Source organism: Balearica regulorum, chromosome 1 (genome assembly GCF_011004875.1).
Source record: "Balearica regulorum gibbericeps isolate bBalReg1 chromosome 1, bBalReg1.pri, whole genome shotgun sequence".
NCBI lineage: Eukaryota > Metazoa > Chordata > Aves > Gruiformes > Gruidae > Balearica > Balearica regulorum.
Window position 1 is genome coordinate 101091583 of NC_046184.1, and position 18370 is coordinate 101109952.

The 18370-nt window shown below is 38.6% G+C and overlaps 1 protein-coding gene across 10 annotated transcripts in view; it reads right to left on the reverse strand.

Annotated features, from left to right (window-relative positions):
• The window catches only part of POU2F1 (POU class 2 homeobox 1), a 115887-nt gene that overhangs the window by 36484 nt on the left and 61033 nt on the right, over positions 1–18370 (reverse strand). For 6 of the 10 annotated variants that reach the window (XM_075768638.1, XM_075768645.1, XM_075768680.1 and 3 more), the window contains exons 2-6: positions 14779–14844; positions 7714–7814; positions 4704–4757; positions 2923–3042; positions 1016–1195 (exon numbers count right to left, since the gene is read on the reverse strand). In XM_075768638.1, coding sequence (XP_075624753.1) covers positions 1016–1195; positions 2923–3042; positions 4704–4757; positions 7714–7814; positions 14779–14844 — 521 coding nt within the window. The remainder of the gene's footprint in view (positions 1–1015; positions 1196–2922; positions 3043–4703; positions 4758–7713; positions 7815–14778; positions 14845–18370) is intronic. The other 4 variants (XM_075768720.1, XM_075768710.1, XM_075768690.1 and 1 more) reach the window with 3 other exon arrangements.

The following is an 18370-nucleotide window of genomic DNA, read 5'->3' on the forward strand; positions in this document are numbered from 1 at the left end:
TCTTTTACTTAATCAGCCCTCATCTTCACTTTTTAGACACTTCATCCCAGTTGAATGCAAGTGAAAATAGTCTGAATAGGAAGCATCAGACAGTCTTAAAGAACCTGCTCACTGTAAGAAGCAGCAACTTTGGAGATTACATACCCAACACTGCACAGCTAGACTAGTCACACTGAAATATTACATACTGAGAACCTTAATCTATGCAAAGATGGACCTCAGTGTCCACAGCACAATCACCTACTAGTGGTACTCAAGATGCCTGTGCTGTATATTCGGTTACCCTTGTCCAGAAATCAAAGGAGCTTCCACACTACATATGCAAAGCATAGAGTCAGTGGCACGGCATTCTCCACACTGAATTAAGCCAATCCTGGAAGACCCAGGAAGATCTTTGCCGCTCCTAGTAAGCGGAACTTCCTTGGCAAGCAGTTCTTTGGAATTAACGGGTCTTTAGCAGCAGACCATAAAACTGGATCGATTCTGACACCAGACTCATTCTAGCAAGTTTTTCTCCAGACACACAAGACTGCCCATTCTTTATCACTGAACTCTGAGCGCTAAGCACCAAGCCAAAATAGCACACAAATGTGTCAAGTCGAACTGCCTTTCTTCAGCTCTACCATTTTGCTGTTTGGATCTAAAAAGCATCCTTTGTGATACACAGGTATTCCTTCCCATCCATACAGGTCTCTACAAACGTCATTTCTATGGGCATCTTTCTATACTACTTTTTCTCCTTTCTCAAGCTAACTACAAGGAGGAAAATTCAGAAAATATAGCATCTGGTCAGATTCTGGAACAAACTCAGAAGCCCAGTGGAACTGACGAGCAGCTGGTATGCATTCTTTGCTAAAACTATCAACTTCAACCTCATCACCTAAGGATGCACAAGGAAAGACTAACAGTACTCAAGGACTCTAGAAGCTCACTGAACAAGGAATAAAAATATTATTTGAATGATGCAATTAGTCAAACCTCTTTATTTTCCACCCTCTCAAGCCTCAAGGCTCACCTGTGCAATCTGTATTGGCTGAGATAGAGGGATCTGCGTCATCGGCGTTGCAGCAGAGGCCGAGATGGTGGCACCTGCAGCGCTGTGCTGCTGACTGGCTGAATGCTGCACTGCAGCCGCCAGCAACTGTGCCTGCGCCTGTTGTAGCAATAACTGTTGCTGGGCTGGCGTCAACGTGAGCTATAAATAATTAGAAAACACAGCCATTAATAATGGAAAGAGCCACTTCAGCTACAAAGTCATTAGCTAGCTCATTACTAGTTATATTAAGCAGACATTCCTAGAACTACTACTACAGTTCTGCCATTAACTAGCCAATGACTCTGGCCTTAAGTAAGGACAGCTGGCTACTCAACACAGTGTAGGAACCGACCTACCACAGACCTGACATAAACCAAACCACATGAACACAAACATTTGCTCGTACTAGAACCTCCAGAACCTAACTTTACTCCTAAATTTTCTTCACAACTCTACCAGGAGGCTCAGGAGAAAGGTAATTAAGTAGCAAGCAAAAGAAAAGAATCAGTATTGCCAGGATTTGAAAGGAAATTTACACCCAGCAGAACAGCAAGTGATTAGGCAGATGAATGAGAAGCAGGAATGCTGGCTATGGCTACTGAACAAACTGATAACACCCCAGCTGCTTCACATTAGCATGAATCCCTGCCATATTCTATCATTTCCATTATGCCCTAAGATATAAGTAAAGAACATGAGCTCCATTTGTTTCTCTCCAAGTCTCCCCATCTGCTTTTTTTTTTTTTTTTAATAGAATAGAGTTGGCAAGTTTATATCCCTTCCCTTTCCCAAACACACATTATCTCTGTGAAACAGGTGGCAGCAGTCTCTCCTTTACATGTAAATGAATCTTGACGCCCATATTTACTACAATCCATATCTGCATAGGCCTGGAGTTTTGAGACTATCTGCAGACTATCATAAATTAAAACAAACCAATATTTTTTGAGAATGAGAAAAATAATAAAATATGCTGGGTTTTAATAAAATATTAAAACAGTCTCACTTTTAAAACTTTCAAATGTAATTAACCAGAAACTAAACAGGATGTTTATTTACACACTAGCATATGAGAAGATTTAACAATTGTACATGAAATTAAGACATTGACTGTAGAGATGATCTAACCTAATATTTCAAATCATAAATACATGGTTGGAGCAACTGCCCTAAACTCCTTGTTAACATGCAAACTCTTAAAACTGCAAAGCTTATTATGTACAGCAACATCTTTAACCAAACCAGCCCATTCACAAAACTTGCTCTTTTTTTAGATGACTGAAAGCATTTACAACAAGTCAGAAAGACCAGTAATCCTAATCTAACAGTTATTCCATAATTGCTCCCAAAGCCTTGCAATTAAAAAACCTCAAAACTGGTAGGTTAAAAGCGAAGGGTTGAATATGCTTAAGGCAAGCACTAATATAGTTACTTAAAAAGAAATGTGTTTGAGAAGAGGAAGAATTCGTGTCAGGAGTTCCCATAATTTTTGTTCTTCACCCAGCTATCTGGGAAGATTTAGTCTCATGCTCCCATGCCTCACTTTAATCTTGCAAAAAAATAAAAATTTCTCTTTATGACATCAGTGACTTTCTTATTTGTACACACACCAGGTTTAATTTCATTGCAGAGTCAAGATGGATACTGAGAATAGAGAGAAAGAATTGTATTTTATTTTGGAAGCAAATACTTCACAACAAAAAACAAAGATTTAGGTCTGCTTTTTTTATAGAAAGATATTTTCTGTCCCCTCTCTCACTTAAGTTTCTTCCTATGTTAAAGGAAATGACGATAAACTTTGCTGACAGTTCTACGGGGACTGCCGTGGAGCCTGCCATCATTTGCCGGACAGGAGGCTTACTGCAGTAGACTTGGGTAAATCTTACCCCAGTGATCTGTCCTCCGGCCAGCATGAGCTGGGTCTGGGGTATGGCCGCCTGCACTGAAGGCTGCTGGGAAGGCTGGCTTGGCTGCTGAGAGTCCCCAGATTCTTCATTAGATTTAGACTAGTCAAAAAAACAACAACAACAACAAAAAAAAAAAACAACCCACAACTCTTTATAGTGTAAAACAGATGTTAATGTATAACACTGCTATCTCAACACTGCACAATAAAAATCTTTCATCTGCATACAAAAAGCCCTTGGGTTTATTTTAAGAGTGTGTTTAAGCAATGGCTCTATGTGCCCACCATCTCAGCTATGATTGCTCAAACATGTCTGTAGGTAATGCAGTTTAAACAAAACAAAGACTCTCAGGTCTTTTGTAACTCTTTGACATTATTTTCAGGTCTTATTTCATTTTATGCAATGCAACTGAAGCTGACACTACCTTTCGCCATAAAGAAAGAAAGAGTTGTTAAAATTATTAATTGCTTAAAATCCTGAACAATGGAACAAGGGAAAGGAGATTGTGTTTCCATTTTCTATATCTGCATCCTGCACATCTAAGTCATCATGCTGTTGGCTTATAAGGAACTGGTTTGAGAAATCCTCACAGGTTTATCCACCTACAGCAAAATACCTAATATATACAGTGCATTTAAATAATAAAAGTTTAGCATTTATTTAATTGAATGCTGCTTTATTTGAAAAGACTGGGGGGGTGTTGGTTTTTTTGTGGTTTTGTTTTTTGTTGGTTTTTTTTTTTAAGCAGAAGAAATTGTGAAGACATGAGGGAGGAAATGCAAGTGCATGAAGAGGGGGAGAGAGTTTTATAATTAAAACTGGTTTTGCAGAACATTAAAATTCTGCATAGATTTGCATATTTTCCACCACCTGTTTTGGGGACTGCAGAGCAGGCTAATTAACATAAAGGCTCTGATTAATTCTGCCAGTCATTGAGCGATAATTACAGCACAGGACTGTAAACATTCTGCACTGGAGATACAGCCTGTTTGCCAACATCTCTCTCAGGGATGGAAGTTTACCATGGCAACCAAGGCAATTTTCTGCCTCCTTCCTCTTAGAAAGGAAGGTCACTATACCTCCTCGTCTTTCCAAATTGTTATTATGTATAAGTGGGTCCACATTCTATTGCATTTCATGTAACGCGCTACCTACGTTCTTTAATAACAAGCAATACTGAAACCAGTTTTCAATAAAACTGGGCATCCCTTGTCCCTTAATATATTACTGAGAGGAAGTGGCACATTAACCGATACACTGAAGTGTTCAGCATCATAAAAAAGTTTGAAAGCTTTGTTGTATTGCGTACATTATTAAACAACAATTACTCTGACTTATTTTGAAATTGCTCTGTTATTTACACAAGCAATCTACACTAGCCACATTACATAGTTAATGTTACATTATACTTCTATATTCAGCTACCAGAAGTAAGAACAAATGGCAAAGTAATACCTCCTATGTTTAAAATAAGTGAATAAATGGAAGAACATGAAATATTCCTGGAGTTTTATTGTTTTCATGATACAACACTTGACTGAAATTCAGTATAAAATTCTGATCACTGAATGTTTTAAACAGCTCCAGTTTCTGAATGCTTACAATCCTGAACCTGATGTACAGTTGTAAATTATTATTCCTTCATTCCTATCACTTGCAAGACCAGTCAGGATGACAAAATGGTGTAATACATCATAGGTTAAAAACCTCTCTCTAATGGGAACATAATGCTGTTAACAGCAGAAGGAAACTGTCTTTACCTGTACATTTAAGGACTGAGCAGCAGCCTGTAAACTTGTTCCAGCGAGCTGGACCTACAACACAGTGCAAAAATGGAAATGAAATAATGTAGAATCCACAGAAAACTTTAACGCTGTAAAAAAGAACAACTTCCCCACCTGTACCCCAACAAAAGCTCCCCCAAGAACAATGCATGCCCCTCTAACATCTGAATCTGTGAAACAGGAGTTGTTCTCCAGGCTGAAAAAAATCTGTACGACCCTTCCACAGTGTTATTTGTCTACCTCTTGCTGAACATATTGCTGCCTGGGGATCTAGATATTATCATGAAATTGAGTTGAGACAGAGCACTTTGGGGTGCACAGGCTAACTATTCCTACTCCTGTTAAAAAAATCCAGGTTTCAGGGGAGAGTACTAAGCTCTACTCATCATCACCCTTCTAATATTTCAGAATGGGTCTTACCCCAAATATGTACACTGCATTCACCCACTTCCTTATATGACAGAGGAGCAATCACCTGTATAGCACAAAACCCACAGCATAAACACTCTTCCTCAAATCAACCCATTCAAGTATTTGCAGTCCTGAGCCACTGAAAAGAAGATCTGGAGATGCTTTATGAAGGCTGTATTGATTCAGGTATACTCAAAACTTGAATTCAATGTTTGTGATTAACAGGTCCAAAGAAGTTCTTGTGGCTTAGCAGTGAAGAAAAACTGATGCTTCAGAAAGTGAGATTTTTCAAGAGTGTTATTTTATCTCTAATAAGGATTTTCTCTGTACAACAAATGCTAAATTTTCATTTACTGAAGATTCTTTTAATCAGTTTACCTTGTTTCTACCACCACTCCTACTATAAAGAAGAAATGCTATGTAATTAATTACCAACACACACTTTCAAAGATCAGAGTTACAGCCTGTAGAAAACTCCATCTCTGGCCATGTCTGAAAACCACTGCTGGTTTGAAAATCAGGCAACACATAAGGATACAATAAAGCAAAGCAAAATGTAGCACTCTTGTCCCTATAAAAAGATGTCCCCACATAACATACATCACAAAAGAGAGTCCACATATCTGTAAGCACAGGAAGGAGAGTTTTAATTTAAATTGCAGTACCTGATTAATAACTGAATATTCAAACAGGCAACTCGTAAGAGTCACCTTGGAAATATTTCCTACCGCTCTAGGTGAAGGTACTTGACTTACTACGCATGTTCTACATCCAAGCAAACACTCCCAGAAAAGCTCCTCCTCATCACAAGTAAAATACAGTTTGACACGGTTGATGTAATCTGAGCTTTTAACATGAATTAACAGCAGAGAATAATCTAAACAATAGCCTGCCATTCAAAACAATATACTCAGAAATAATACTTTAAAAATTACATAACTAAAAAAAACCCCACCCCAAAACAAAAAACCAAACCAAACCACACCAACCAAAAAAAACCCCAAAACCACAAACTTAAAAAAACCCACATAAAAGACTACAAATCTGTATCTCACTCAGGTACAGCCAGCATATTCCTGAAAATCTCTTTGAATGCAATTTGGACACCCTTTCCACCACGCAACAAACATTTTCTAATTAGAAATTAAACTGTTCCTGACTGTTGCCTACAACTTAATATTTTGTATTAGTCTGGAGGCAAGCACTGTGTGTTAAGGTTGAATAACACTCCCACTAACAGCAGCCACACTAGAGAGGACAGTTTGACAATAGATTCCCACACACCTGCAGGTGCATAAAAGAATAGCTGAGATTTTCCTTTGAACTAGAGTTTCAAGAAAGGAAGCACACTTTATCAAACATGAAGTTATAAAGAACCTGACAACTGTTTAAATAAACACATTTCCAAAGCAAGATAAAGCACTGTGCTAAATACAATTACTGTCCTGGATCAATCTATATAACAAAACGAAGACTAAAACAAACACACAAAATTCTGCAGAACACCTGTATCTGTCTCCCTGTTAAAACACATACTGACAACCCATGAAAACTAGTCAGCTTCTCTCCACATAAAGGCAGCCTACAACAGCCTATTGGTTCAGCAAATTCAAACACTGGCACTCCCTAGGTCCTACATAACCCAATCTACTAGGAAAATTGTAATTATGTGACAAGGTGTGTGGAATGTTCCATACAATAACATGGCAGTTCAGAGCTCTTAAAAGAGGGCATAAAAGCTGCAGTACGTCAATTATACCACAATAACTGTGCAACCTCAGACCTCAAACATTCAAGGTCAGCCAATTAGGTACAGTATTTTAAAGTTTAAACTTGGTGCTGAGGAAGGGAAAGAAATTAGGACATTTGTTTTCATACATCAAGTGAGAACAGATAAAAACTACAAAAAATGCCCCTATACTTCTCTTCACCTAGGGATGCCCTATTTTGCTGCAGCCTACATCTGAAGTTCAGCTTTGATTCCCTAAACACAGCAGCAGCAGAACAGGGAGATAGTAGAAGCCTGAATGTCATCTGACAAACAGGTCCTTGAAATAAGTTTAAGAGGAAAAAAATTTTAAAACCTCACAAACCATATATGTTTAGTAAGTATGATCACTTTATATTTCTAGTTAATGTGTAAGAGCTTAAAAGATTGAAGCACAGCGTTGACTACCATTCAACATCACTTCTCATTTCTTAACTAGGTAGTGACAGTTTCAGAACCTTGGCAGCTGTTGGACCAATGCAATCCTTTACCAAAAAGATTAAATTTTACCTTGCCTTTCAATTTGGTATCTCCATTAAGGTTTAAAAATAAAATAAAATACTTTAGGCATTCTCAAGTCCCCAAAAAGGGGCTTTCTAGTTCACCCAAATAGGTCTCACCCCATCCTGATGTATTCTGCAGCCTAATGCAATGACGTGAGTGCCACAGTAAGAACTTTTTTCCATCCAAGCTATTTAAGCGTGTGGTCTACCCATATGTTCCTTTACATGACTGCGTATCATTCACAGAAAGAGAGAAGATAGGACATAGTAGGTATCCCCTACTTTGAAATCGGTCTTCTCTTACCTGATGAAGGTGCCCAAGAAAGGCCTGGGCCTGGGCTGTAGAGATTGCTCCTCCGACAGGCACAGGCTGCTTTTGAAAGTCCAGGCCATTTGTTTGCGTGCCTGGAGAGAGAGAGATATTAAGAACTATTAGGTGTTACTTTTATGAAATGGAATAAGAATTAATATTCCAAAGTCTTCTGCTATTTTCTCAATACTATGTAGCAGAAAAATATTCTGAGAGTAACAAGAATTGATGGTTTTTACTGAAAGGGGGGGTGGGGAAGCAGTGTCACTTCCAGACTTTGGTAATATAGCATTTGTCAGCTGAACAAAATCAACACAATATTTTCTTTAGCCTCTATCATTTTACCTCCTCTATGTACACTATTATCGCATCATTCTCTACCATGGTTTGAGAACCAAATGGGTGCGTGCAGCTAAGGTTAAACTGTGTTTCCATTTTCCATGCACTCTGTCCAGCAGCTGAAGACTACCTTCAAGTTTAGAAAGTGACAAGAACAAGGTTCATATAAAGTCACCTTTCATTAAAGACAGGTTAAATAGTACTTGATGAAAACAGAAGTACGGTATATACATAGCAGTTATGGGCCACAGTTTTACTCTTTTGATAAAAGATATCTCCACATTTCCATGACTATTTGTGAGGAATAAAATAACTGCCTGGGCTTGCTTTTACTCTCACCCATTTTCATGTAACCAAGAACTGATTATTTTCCTACATTTTTTGTTGTCTTCCTAAACAGCTCAGAAAACATGAAAACTCCCAAACTATCCCCAAATAATCTGGTTGTGAGGACGAATGAGGTAAAAGCCAAACAAACAAAAAACCCCAACAAAACCACACAAACCCAACACAAAGAACATTTTTTCCACAAGATATTACCACAGAATTCTGTTCTGCCAAGAGGAACTATAACTACAAACTTTTAAGAATCATTCTGTGCGGAGATGATAAAATCAACATTAGGGATTATCAACAACTGCTTTTGTAGGTTGAGTATTACTACCTACAATGGCTAAGAAGGGAGACTCAGAGTGTATCAGGCTGTGTGGAATTTCTAGAACAGATGATGCAATCTTAAAAACTGCATGACTGAAGTAAAACCAGCTTTTGACTTGCATGTTTACTCTTCATGACAATCAGATTTTGTTCAGTGCCAACGGACAGGTGTTCAGCTAACTCCTACTTCAAAATTCCTTCCATTGTCTACATTTTTTGCCATAAAAATCTAGGTTATCTACAAAGCAAAAGAGAGTCACAGTTGTTAAACAACAACAGGGGTTTGCTATTCCTTAGAAACATCTGCAGAAGCAAGCAGGCGTAAAATCTGATTAGTGAAATACACTATCCAATATTTTACATTGCTATGTTGACCTACAAACAGCTTACACAGATGAAATTTCCAAAGATGGGGGTCACTGTTCAATTAAATACAGATACAATGTAGGTAGTAATGCTTTCTAGCACCCATGTAAAGCATACCTTTGATGCATTTCTTGGGGGAAGAGATGGTCTCAAGTTTTTAATTCTATGCTTTGGGCCAGGGTTTACAGACTTAAGAGACATATGTGCAATCAAAGATCTACAGATATGTTAAAAAATATTCAAATTTTAAACTACATAAAATTATTTTGTTTAATGAGTCTAGAATTCCAATCCAAAGTGAATGGAAGGACTATCACTGGTCTGAATTGATATTGAATAATGCAGTTTGGTTGCATTTCTCCAAAGAAAGGTAGATAAGAAGGTCTGCTGGAAAGAGCTAGGAGAGTATCATCTATTTTCATTCTTTCCAGTAAAATGAAGAATCTTCTCAATGCAGAAGGCCAAAGGGAGTGGGAAGATGACTGGGTAAATACATAAAAATATTTCCTGACATCCAGCTACTGTAATTCAAAGGAAACAATCTACCACCTCCTCATTTAAGCAGATGCTTTGAATCAGTTTTCAACCTGTGGTCAGGGACCCCCAAGTAGGGAAAAAAAAATACAGATAGAAAAACCTACTGTAAGGCAGATATTCCTCATTCCAGTCAGAAACTTGCAGGGGTCAAAAAATTATCCATTTCTGAGAGGACTAGCTGGAAGCCTCACCTTAAATAAACAGGTGAAGCTGTTCTACTTAACTGTCTTCCAGAAAGAGCCTCAAATCACAATACCATAATTAAAAGAGCACTGCTGTGCATGTGTGCAGAATAAATGCTCCAGTTAGCACTTCTGCTCACTCTCAATATGGAAATTTGAAACGAGCCTCCTAAGGTTGACAGTTTTGAACAAAGCAAGTTCCAGGACTGAGCTTAAAATCTCCATGGGTCCCAAAAAACAGTTTAGACAGGTACTGAGAGAAACAACACTTTCTTTAAATTCGACTTTGAAGAACTCCAACTCCCTCTCTCCATGACTCCCAAAACCAAACTCAGAGCAAAAAAAAAAACAAAAAAAACCAAACACCAAAAACCAAACCCAAACCACACCTGTTCACTCTCTGTCCTACTTGTATCTTAAGCTTTCTTTGGTGTTTGGAAGTACAGTGTCCCTTCCCCTTCGTATGCAGCCTTAGTTTTGGAAGGAATGCTATCCAGGCTGCTTCCATTTATCACAGGATGCCTATGTCTTTTGAAGAACAACAGGGAAAATGAACTTTCAGTCCAGCATATGAGAAGCCTTGCTCTTAAGGTGCTCATAAAGATGTGACACCACTCCTGTGGAATCCGAGAAATCTGATAAGGAGACTGGAAAATAGAGCTGTCTGAAGCAGATAGTCAGCACATTGTAAGGACATGAAAGGACCAGAACACCACTTCTGCTCAAGATAAGAGTTAAATGCAAAACCCATGGTGATTAATAGACACGGCAGATGCAATCACAACTATTGTGATTTTAACAATCTGAAGTATTTATGCCTTTTCCATCTCCATCCCAGCTCCCAAAACTGCTGAAGCTGATCTAACAGCTCACCAACACCAAAAAAAACCCAGGCGTGGGAACTCTATCTCCCATCTCTCCTTTCTTCTTGGTTCCAACTACAATGTCCCTGTCCTGCCCCTTCTGGTAGTTCATAGACACAGCAGTAAGCCAATTCACCTTTCTGAGTAGAAAATTATTCATGCGAACTATTCCTTTTATCTTTTGGCCAAGCTAGTTTTCTGCCAGTTATGTGAGATGAATTAACTCACCTTAGGGCCCAGCAAGCAGTAGATAATGCAAAGCAGGGGAGGTCAGAGACATGGTAGTAGGGAAATCAGCCTCCCCCACCCCCCTCAAGTTGTTAAGACTGAATCAAGCTGTAGGATGAAATTTCACCCTTGTAGCCCAAGTCCAATGCAACTTAAGCACGTTTAAATTCTGGCATAAATTCAGCCATGTGGTTGGTTACTGCAGAGAGTCAGTTTGGATGAAGACTAACAGAAAGTGCAAGTAATTTTCAGCCAAATCAAATCTTTGAACCATCTCACTCAGTGCCACTCCAGGGAAAGAAAGGAACAGAACACTAAGTACCAGGACACCCTGAACATGGATTAGTTTATCCTGTCTTGGAATTGTACCTGCAGAGGGTAAAGGCATAACAAAATGCAGTCGGCAAGGTAACATTGCACCTACAGTCAGGAGAAGAACATACACTCAAAATCCAAGATCATAATCATCAGACTTTACTCTGAGTTTACAAACTACCTAAGAGAGGAAGAGAAGTAAGGAACTACAGGTCTGGGGAGATGTGGTATAAGGTGCACGAAAGAACTCAGGAAGGGAAGGCAAAGAAGGAGAAGGAAGATTTCAAAACTAACTTGAGTGGGTATCTGCACTGTGCTCTGGGAGACATCTTCCAGCAACAGCAGTACATTTCCCCATCTCTCTCCCTCTCTCTGTGTGTGTGCATTGAGAGAGCAAGAGATATCCCCAACACTCAGAAGTTGTTGATTCCTTATCCACACTACTAATAAGAAGTTTAGCATTGATATTTGCCAGAATTTTAGCAGTTAAAGAATATTTAACAGTCCGTCTCCCACTCTTCTGACTTCCTTCTTATGGAAACTGGAAAAAAAATCAGTCTCTGGAAATAAAGCAATGCAAACAAGAATCCTTAGAATCCTTCCAAATAGTACACTTATAAAAAATATTATTTTGCTGCTATGTCAATGCACATCATAATGTTATAGTTTCCATAGACCTTGTCTTTCATAGTACTGCATTCACACAGCTTTTAAGAAAGAATATGCATTAAACAGATTGAGTTGTTTTGGAAATTTTCACGCTGCAAACTATAAAAAGGAAACCAAAAGGGCTATCCCATTTACTGTAAGACACTCTTCTTACTTCTATTTTTTCCAGTAGATACTAAGTAGACTGTCCACCCACAACTGATTCTGCAATACTGATGACCAGTTGATCAATTCACGTTCTTGTGAAAACAGCCATCCCACAACTCTTTTTGTTGTTGTTGTTTTTAATTAGCCTGAAATATGGGTTGCTTTTCAGATGCTTAAAAGGGGAGTCCAGTTAGCACAAAAATTTTGAAGTTAAAATCTGTTTTGGGCATTTTATTGTGACCAATGTATTCAGGGGACTTTACTATGCTCCCTAAATAGTCCAAGTTAGAAATACAAAACCCTAATTTGTTAACTTTCATGAAACTTAGCTGTTAGCTCAGAGAACTACTGATGTTAAGTCATCTTTACCAGTGGCAACTATTTTTTTTTCCCCTGAGAACACTAGCTCTGCCAAATGTAAATTCTATGCCCTACAGTAATTTCTCTTAAAATTTTCAAGTTGCATCAGCTTACTACAGTCTAAAACAGGAATGACCTAAACAAACATCCACTGAGGTTCAAAAGATAGACTAGTAGTGTTTACACAGCAGACTCAAGTGATTTACAAATGTCACTGAAAAATACACAGTTACAGAAAGTTATAAAAACAAGAACTCTGAGTGTTTATAAAAATCATCTTCACACATTTTGCTTCAGAGCCTATGCTCCCCAGACAACCAATGGCACCTCCAGTTCCTTAGCATCCCAGCTGAAAGCTGACTTCTTTTCGCTAAGTATGCACAGAGCCCAGAACCACCATCTAAGTACCTTGGATCAGAAGCCTAAAATAATATTCTGTGAGCATTCGTTTCAGGGTTTAACATCTGCCAGTTGACTAATGCAACTGATGCTTGAGCCCCTAAAGAACATCACAAATGCCATTAATTACTATTTCCAGTGGTTTATGAGCACTATGTTTAAAAACAAAACAATGACTGCAGAACAAAGGGTCCTCAAAAATTCTAGATTATTTTAGTTTGCATCATTTAAAAAGTCAGGAAGCAAAACTGAAAGGAACAACTGGGAACATTTAAATTACAGAAGCAATGTTTGCAAAAGGTCCAAACACCAGTAAGAGACAAAGTTTTGCAATAACTACAAAACACATGCAGCTTTACAATCCATCCATTTCTTTACACCATTACCGCCACCTTCACACTGATGAAGTATTTGCCTAGGAGAGCAGAGCCGGGGTTCTGCTGAAGCAGATGCAATACTTCTGTGATAATGGACTACCTTTGAATAAACCAAGTCCTCCTCTTTAACAGCTCAGTTTAGGTGAAACTGCTAGTTAAAGCTGCACTTAAGGAAGTGCACTGGGAACAAACTCTTTCAAGAAAGCGTATGCAGGGAACTGTGGTCATACAGATCAGAAAGTCTGAATTTTCCCAGAAGTTTACACATACCCTCCACCTACAAGGATCTGATAGGGATATTTAAAACCATTGTTCTCTTGATGCTATTTATTATTGTGAAATATTTACAGCCCATATGTTTTTGAAAGAATGTGTTATATCATCCTAAAGCAGTATTAAATACATAATAAATCATTTTTATACATATAAAGAACTAATACCTCTCCTATTACAAATACAACACAAATTATAAAAACTGAGATGCCAGTAACAAAACACACAGTAATAAGTGAGCAGAATTCCTTTTGACTGACCCCATGCATTGGCAGAAAACATCCAGCCTCTCGGATCAGTATCGGGAGCATTCAGTCACTCTTAGCTGTATTAAAGCCTTGCACAAAGAATGAGGAGACAGCAGCATAAAAACAAATAAATTGTTAAATTTCATCATGACTCCAGAGTTTAAAATAAAACTCTTAATATTGAACCAAGAGGAGGAAAAGTAATTTTCCTCATACAAGGTAACTAGAATTCTCTCAAAGCAACAAGTTCCTTCTCATTAAAATTTTCTCTTCCCAAATGCTACTCTGAGCTCAGAAAAGATTCTGAGTTAGGTTAAACTATGTACTTCCCATTCAGAACTATCCTTTCTCTTGCTTCCAAAATGAATATTAAATTACCTCTAGAAAGGAATTAAAGCATGAGATAGCATGATTGAGTTACAGTGGCTTAACAAGCTTCTTCAGTGGGCTTAGAACTTGGCCACATCTTAAGGATGTGCCAAAAGGCATGTTAGCCCTGACACAAAGACTATTCTTCCCCAGCTGAATTTCAAGATTCTGTTCTAATACAGGAAGAAATTAAAGCCGGCTAACATTATTATTTTTTTAAATGTAGAGAAATGATGCTTCCTCCCTTTGCCTAGTTCTTGAGAACTGTTGTGAGAGCTTGAATGAAATCTAAAATGGAAACAAGATCAGCCAGTGGCCCACATCTGTCAGGGAAAATTTCAACCCAAAAATAAATGACAAAGTTAGAGGTGCTGAAAGTATGTTCTGCCAGGAGAAAAAAGATACTATTTATGGAGAGCTAGTGCCACCAGACCTTCCATAAGATCAGAAACATTACAGATTAAGGAAGTGGGGAAGGGGAATCCTATATACAAAGTATGGGTAGTGCTCTGATATAGTGGGAGTGAATAATGCCCTGCATGCAGTAGGGTTAATGATAAAAGCATTTCCAAGTCTAAAACAGCAGGTGTGGAGATGGGGTTTTCTTTCTTTGTTGGTGTGGGTTGTTTTGGGTTTTTTTTAATTCCTGTAAACTGGTAAAGAAATTTTGCTTTTAATATTCATTCATTTCGAACAGAAAATATCTGTGCACAAATTCATCATTTCTTACCTGTGTTCCCATCCCCACTCTCCATTGATGGTTTACTGGTTTCTGACGGATTGTTCATTCTTGAGTCTGCATTAAAACAGAAATAAAGATAAATTAATACAACAGAAAAACCCCAAATCTATTCATACCTTCTTGTCCAAGGGAAGTACAGAACATCAGGAATTCGATATGTACTTTACCCTAATTCAGATTATAACACAAAAGGAATAATTCGAAGCAGAACACAATAACGAATCTTCCAGATAAATACTGTTTCAAAATTTTTGTATGTCGTTATTCCCGTACATGAAAACATGGTGTTAAAGGAATAAAAGACAGCATGCTGGAGGGCAAAGATAGGTAGGAACTTAATTTTCAGTACAATGAAAGTCATAGAAGCAAAAAAACAGGGCGGGGGGGGGCAGGGAGGAAGGAACAATGATTACATCAAGATTCAAAAACATTAAGTCTGACCACCATGGCCTACATTGCTCTTGTGGGTTTTTTTTTTTTTCCCCCTCATAAGAGAAAGGAAATTCAGTCATTATAATTAAACAGATGCCATTTTTCTAATACTGCATTTTTATTTTACAGGAATGTCACTGATATTGTTATTTTACGTTTCCTATACATTCATGCAAAATATAAAATAATTCTTCTTCCTTCTCCCTCTGGATGACTTTTTAATAAAGTCTGCTCTTGGTTTCAAAGCTTGTCAGCTGAATATAGCGCAACGCAGAGGCCTCTCCAGATGGCAGACAGAGAATATAGTTTCCTTATATAGGAATCTATATAGGTGTTCTGTGTACAGCATCAGCTCTCCAGCTTATTACCTCCTCATTCCTTGCTACCAATCTCAGCGTGCCACATTATCACAAACCAGAACTACAAAAAGAATCTCAAGACAGACCAGTTCATAAAACAAAACATAAGCAAATCCTTAAGCACATTCTTCCATTCCCATAACCAGTTAAATGCAAGTTCAATGAGCTCAAAATGAACCCTTTACTCCAGGATATTCTTTTGCTAGGTGCTTAAAAGGTTACCCCTGTCACGTAGTTCCATCAAAGCAGTGATTTCCAAAATACCAATGGGCTGAAGAGGAATACAGTAACAGCATTAACTGCCGCACCTTTCTCCCAGCTACTTCCAAGAATGCCCAGACAATTCAGTGCTGGGCAGTCTATGAGAGTTGGACTATTGCCATGTATGGTCACCTGCTACTGCCCAGAGAGACCAGTGCCACCCTAAGGCTATCAGAACCAGGGGCGACGGCAGCAGAGGCAGGTAAGCAGGAGCCAGGAGGAACGAAGCGCGTGGACAGGACTTGAATGAAAACAGGAGGTACAATGAAGCCTGGCTGGGAGTGGCGAGTGGGAAGAGGAGGGAACTTGTTAGAAATGCAGCATGTGTGAGAGAAAAGATAAGAGACATCAACCTTGGAAAAACTCCAATAAGCAGTTAGGAAACACAATTTAAGACACGTCAATATTTTTAAAACAAATGTAATTTTCCATGTAAACAACTGCTGCAGATAAACCCAGTAGGGCCTAGAAAACCCAGAGGACTGTAACAAACAGGAATCTTCCCCTGACAAGTTAACCTCTCCAGAGCCTCAACTCTTCTCAGAAAGTTCCTACGCCTATGTTTAAATCTTTCAAATGTCAGCCACATGTAAAAGAGATCTGAACTATCAATGTTACTCTTAGTATAAAAGCAGATGTGTTAAACTACATTTTGAAAGGGAGAGTGAGGAGAAACTTTTCCAGCTCACTGCTGCTGGCCCGCACTTCAGCAAAAGGCTTTTGCCCCATTTTTAACCACCTCTGCTTAGCGATTCAAGCTACAAGTTCACAGTCTTGAAAGACAGAGGACTTCCAGGGTTGCAGATACAAAACCTATTATTTCCTGGCTCCTTATTCTGTCATTTTCCATGTTTGGATTGTACGATCCACACTCCAGAAACAGAACACAGGCTCCACTGCACAGAAACGTTTGTTGTCGATGTACCACTCCCTGCTGATAGATCTGTGTGTAAAACAAATACAAGTATGTTTCTATCGAGGAGTTGTGTGTACCTTAAATTGAGTTTATTGTTGTGGCAACAGCACGTTTATTTAAAGTGATTATAGCCAACACTCATTTGATAAACAGCATTAGTTCTTTCCTTGACACACAGCTGGCTACTGAAATTAGTTTAGGTTGAGAGAACACTGAAGGGGAGACTTCTCTTTGGACACAAACATGAAGAGTCATCATCCAACAGGAAAGTGAGCAAAGAGGGTTTAGAAGTCCAATACATTTGGTTATGGAAACCAAGCTAACTCATGGGGCTATTGAACAGTGGATGTATTTTTTTAAGCCCAGAGCACAAAGATAGCCTGAGCTCATGATAGCACTGACTACAGAAGGGAAGAGCACAGGTTGAGAAGATCGTCTCTCAATAACGTGGGATCCATTCACTGAACCACTTCAGAAAGCTCCTGCAAGAAAAACAACACAGGGCCTCCCGTGCTAGTTTATTGCAGCAACTGAGGTATTAGAGCCAGGGTGCAGGATACTAATGGTAGAATAAACAAAATAAACCCAGAGAGGGGACGCAACTGTCCTATGCACAGAATTCCAAGCAACTTTGTGACTGTTCCCTCTGTATGAGTGGGCTCATACAACAAACCTTCCTGCATGACCAGCAAGTTTGCTCAGGACAAAGTTATATCTATACAGATCTCTTTTTATAAAGCAACTAAGAAATGTTTTTCTTTCAGGCTATGCTGCAAAATAAATCCTTTTTAAGAAAAGGTTTTCAGTGTTTCCTAGTACTAGACATGCACATAAAGTTCACTCAACTACCAAAAGCATGTCAAAATGAAGACTATTTTATTGTAAAGATCCATCCCTAACAAAAGACTTCAAACATTGCTATTGCAAAAAAGCATCAAGTTGGATGAAGAAACGCCTTTCTGGTACTGCTCAGGTTCAAATGAAGGATAGCATCCATTATTTCACCAGCTGACTATTTCTTGTTCAATCTGCAGGCCTTCTGCATGTAAAGCATCAAGAACAATGCCGCTATTTCCATTGCAAATAGTATGACATACATCTGAAGCACAAAACTGTTACCAGCAAAACAGACATATATCCGCAGGATACTAAACTTACGGATTCATTATACATCAAATGAAAAGATTATTTGTTTATAAATGCTCATACAATTTCTGCTTTAAAGTTAAAAGAATAAACAAATGAAGTGGGCTAAAAAAACAAAACAAAACAAACCCCAAATCATAATGCCGTCATCTTTTCTTTCTCCTTTAGATTTTACTCGGGTTTTAAATAAAGGCCCTGGGCTACAACTCCTGCCAACATTATCTAAAAACAAACTCCACAGAAGGAAGGATCGAAAGCAGCAGGTGTATGATTGAAATCAAACTCTCAGGAGTGAATACATTCAGTACTGCTACTCGGCTAGCAGGTCTGAGGGTGTCGCAAGGCAGTGCTGTGCCAGGCTCCCACACACCCTCCGTAACATTTCAAAAGGTATTAAAAAAAAAAGCAGCAGATGCTGGACCAACCTGGAGTATTAGGGACTGTACATAGCTAGTAAAACACAGAA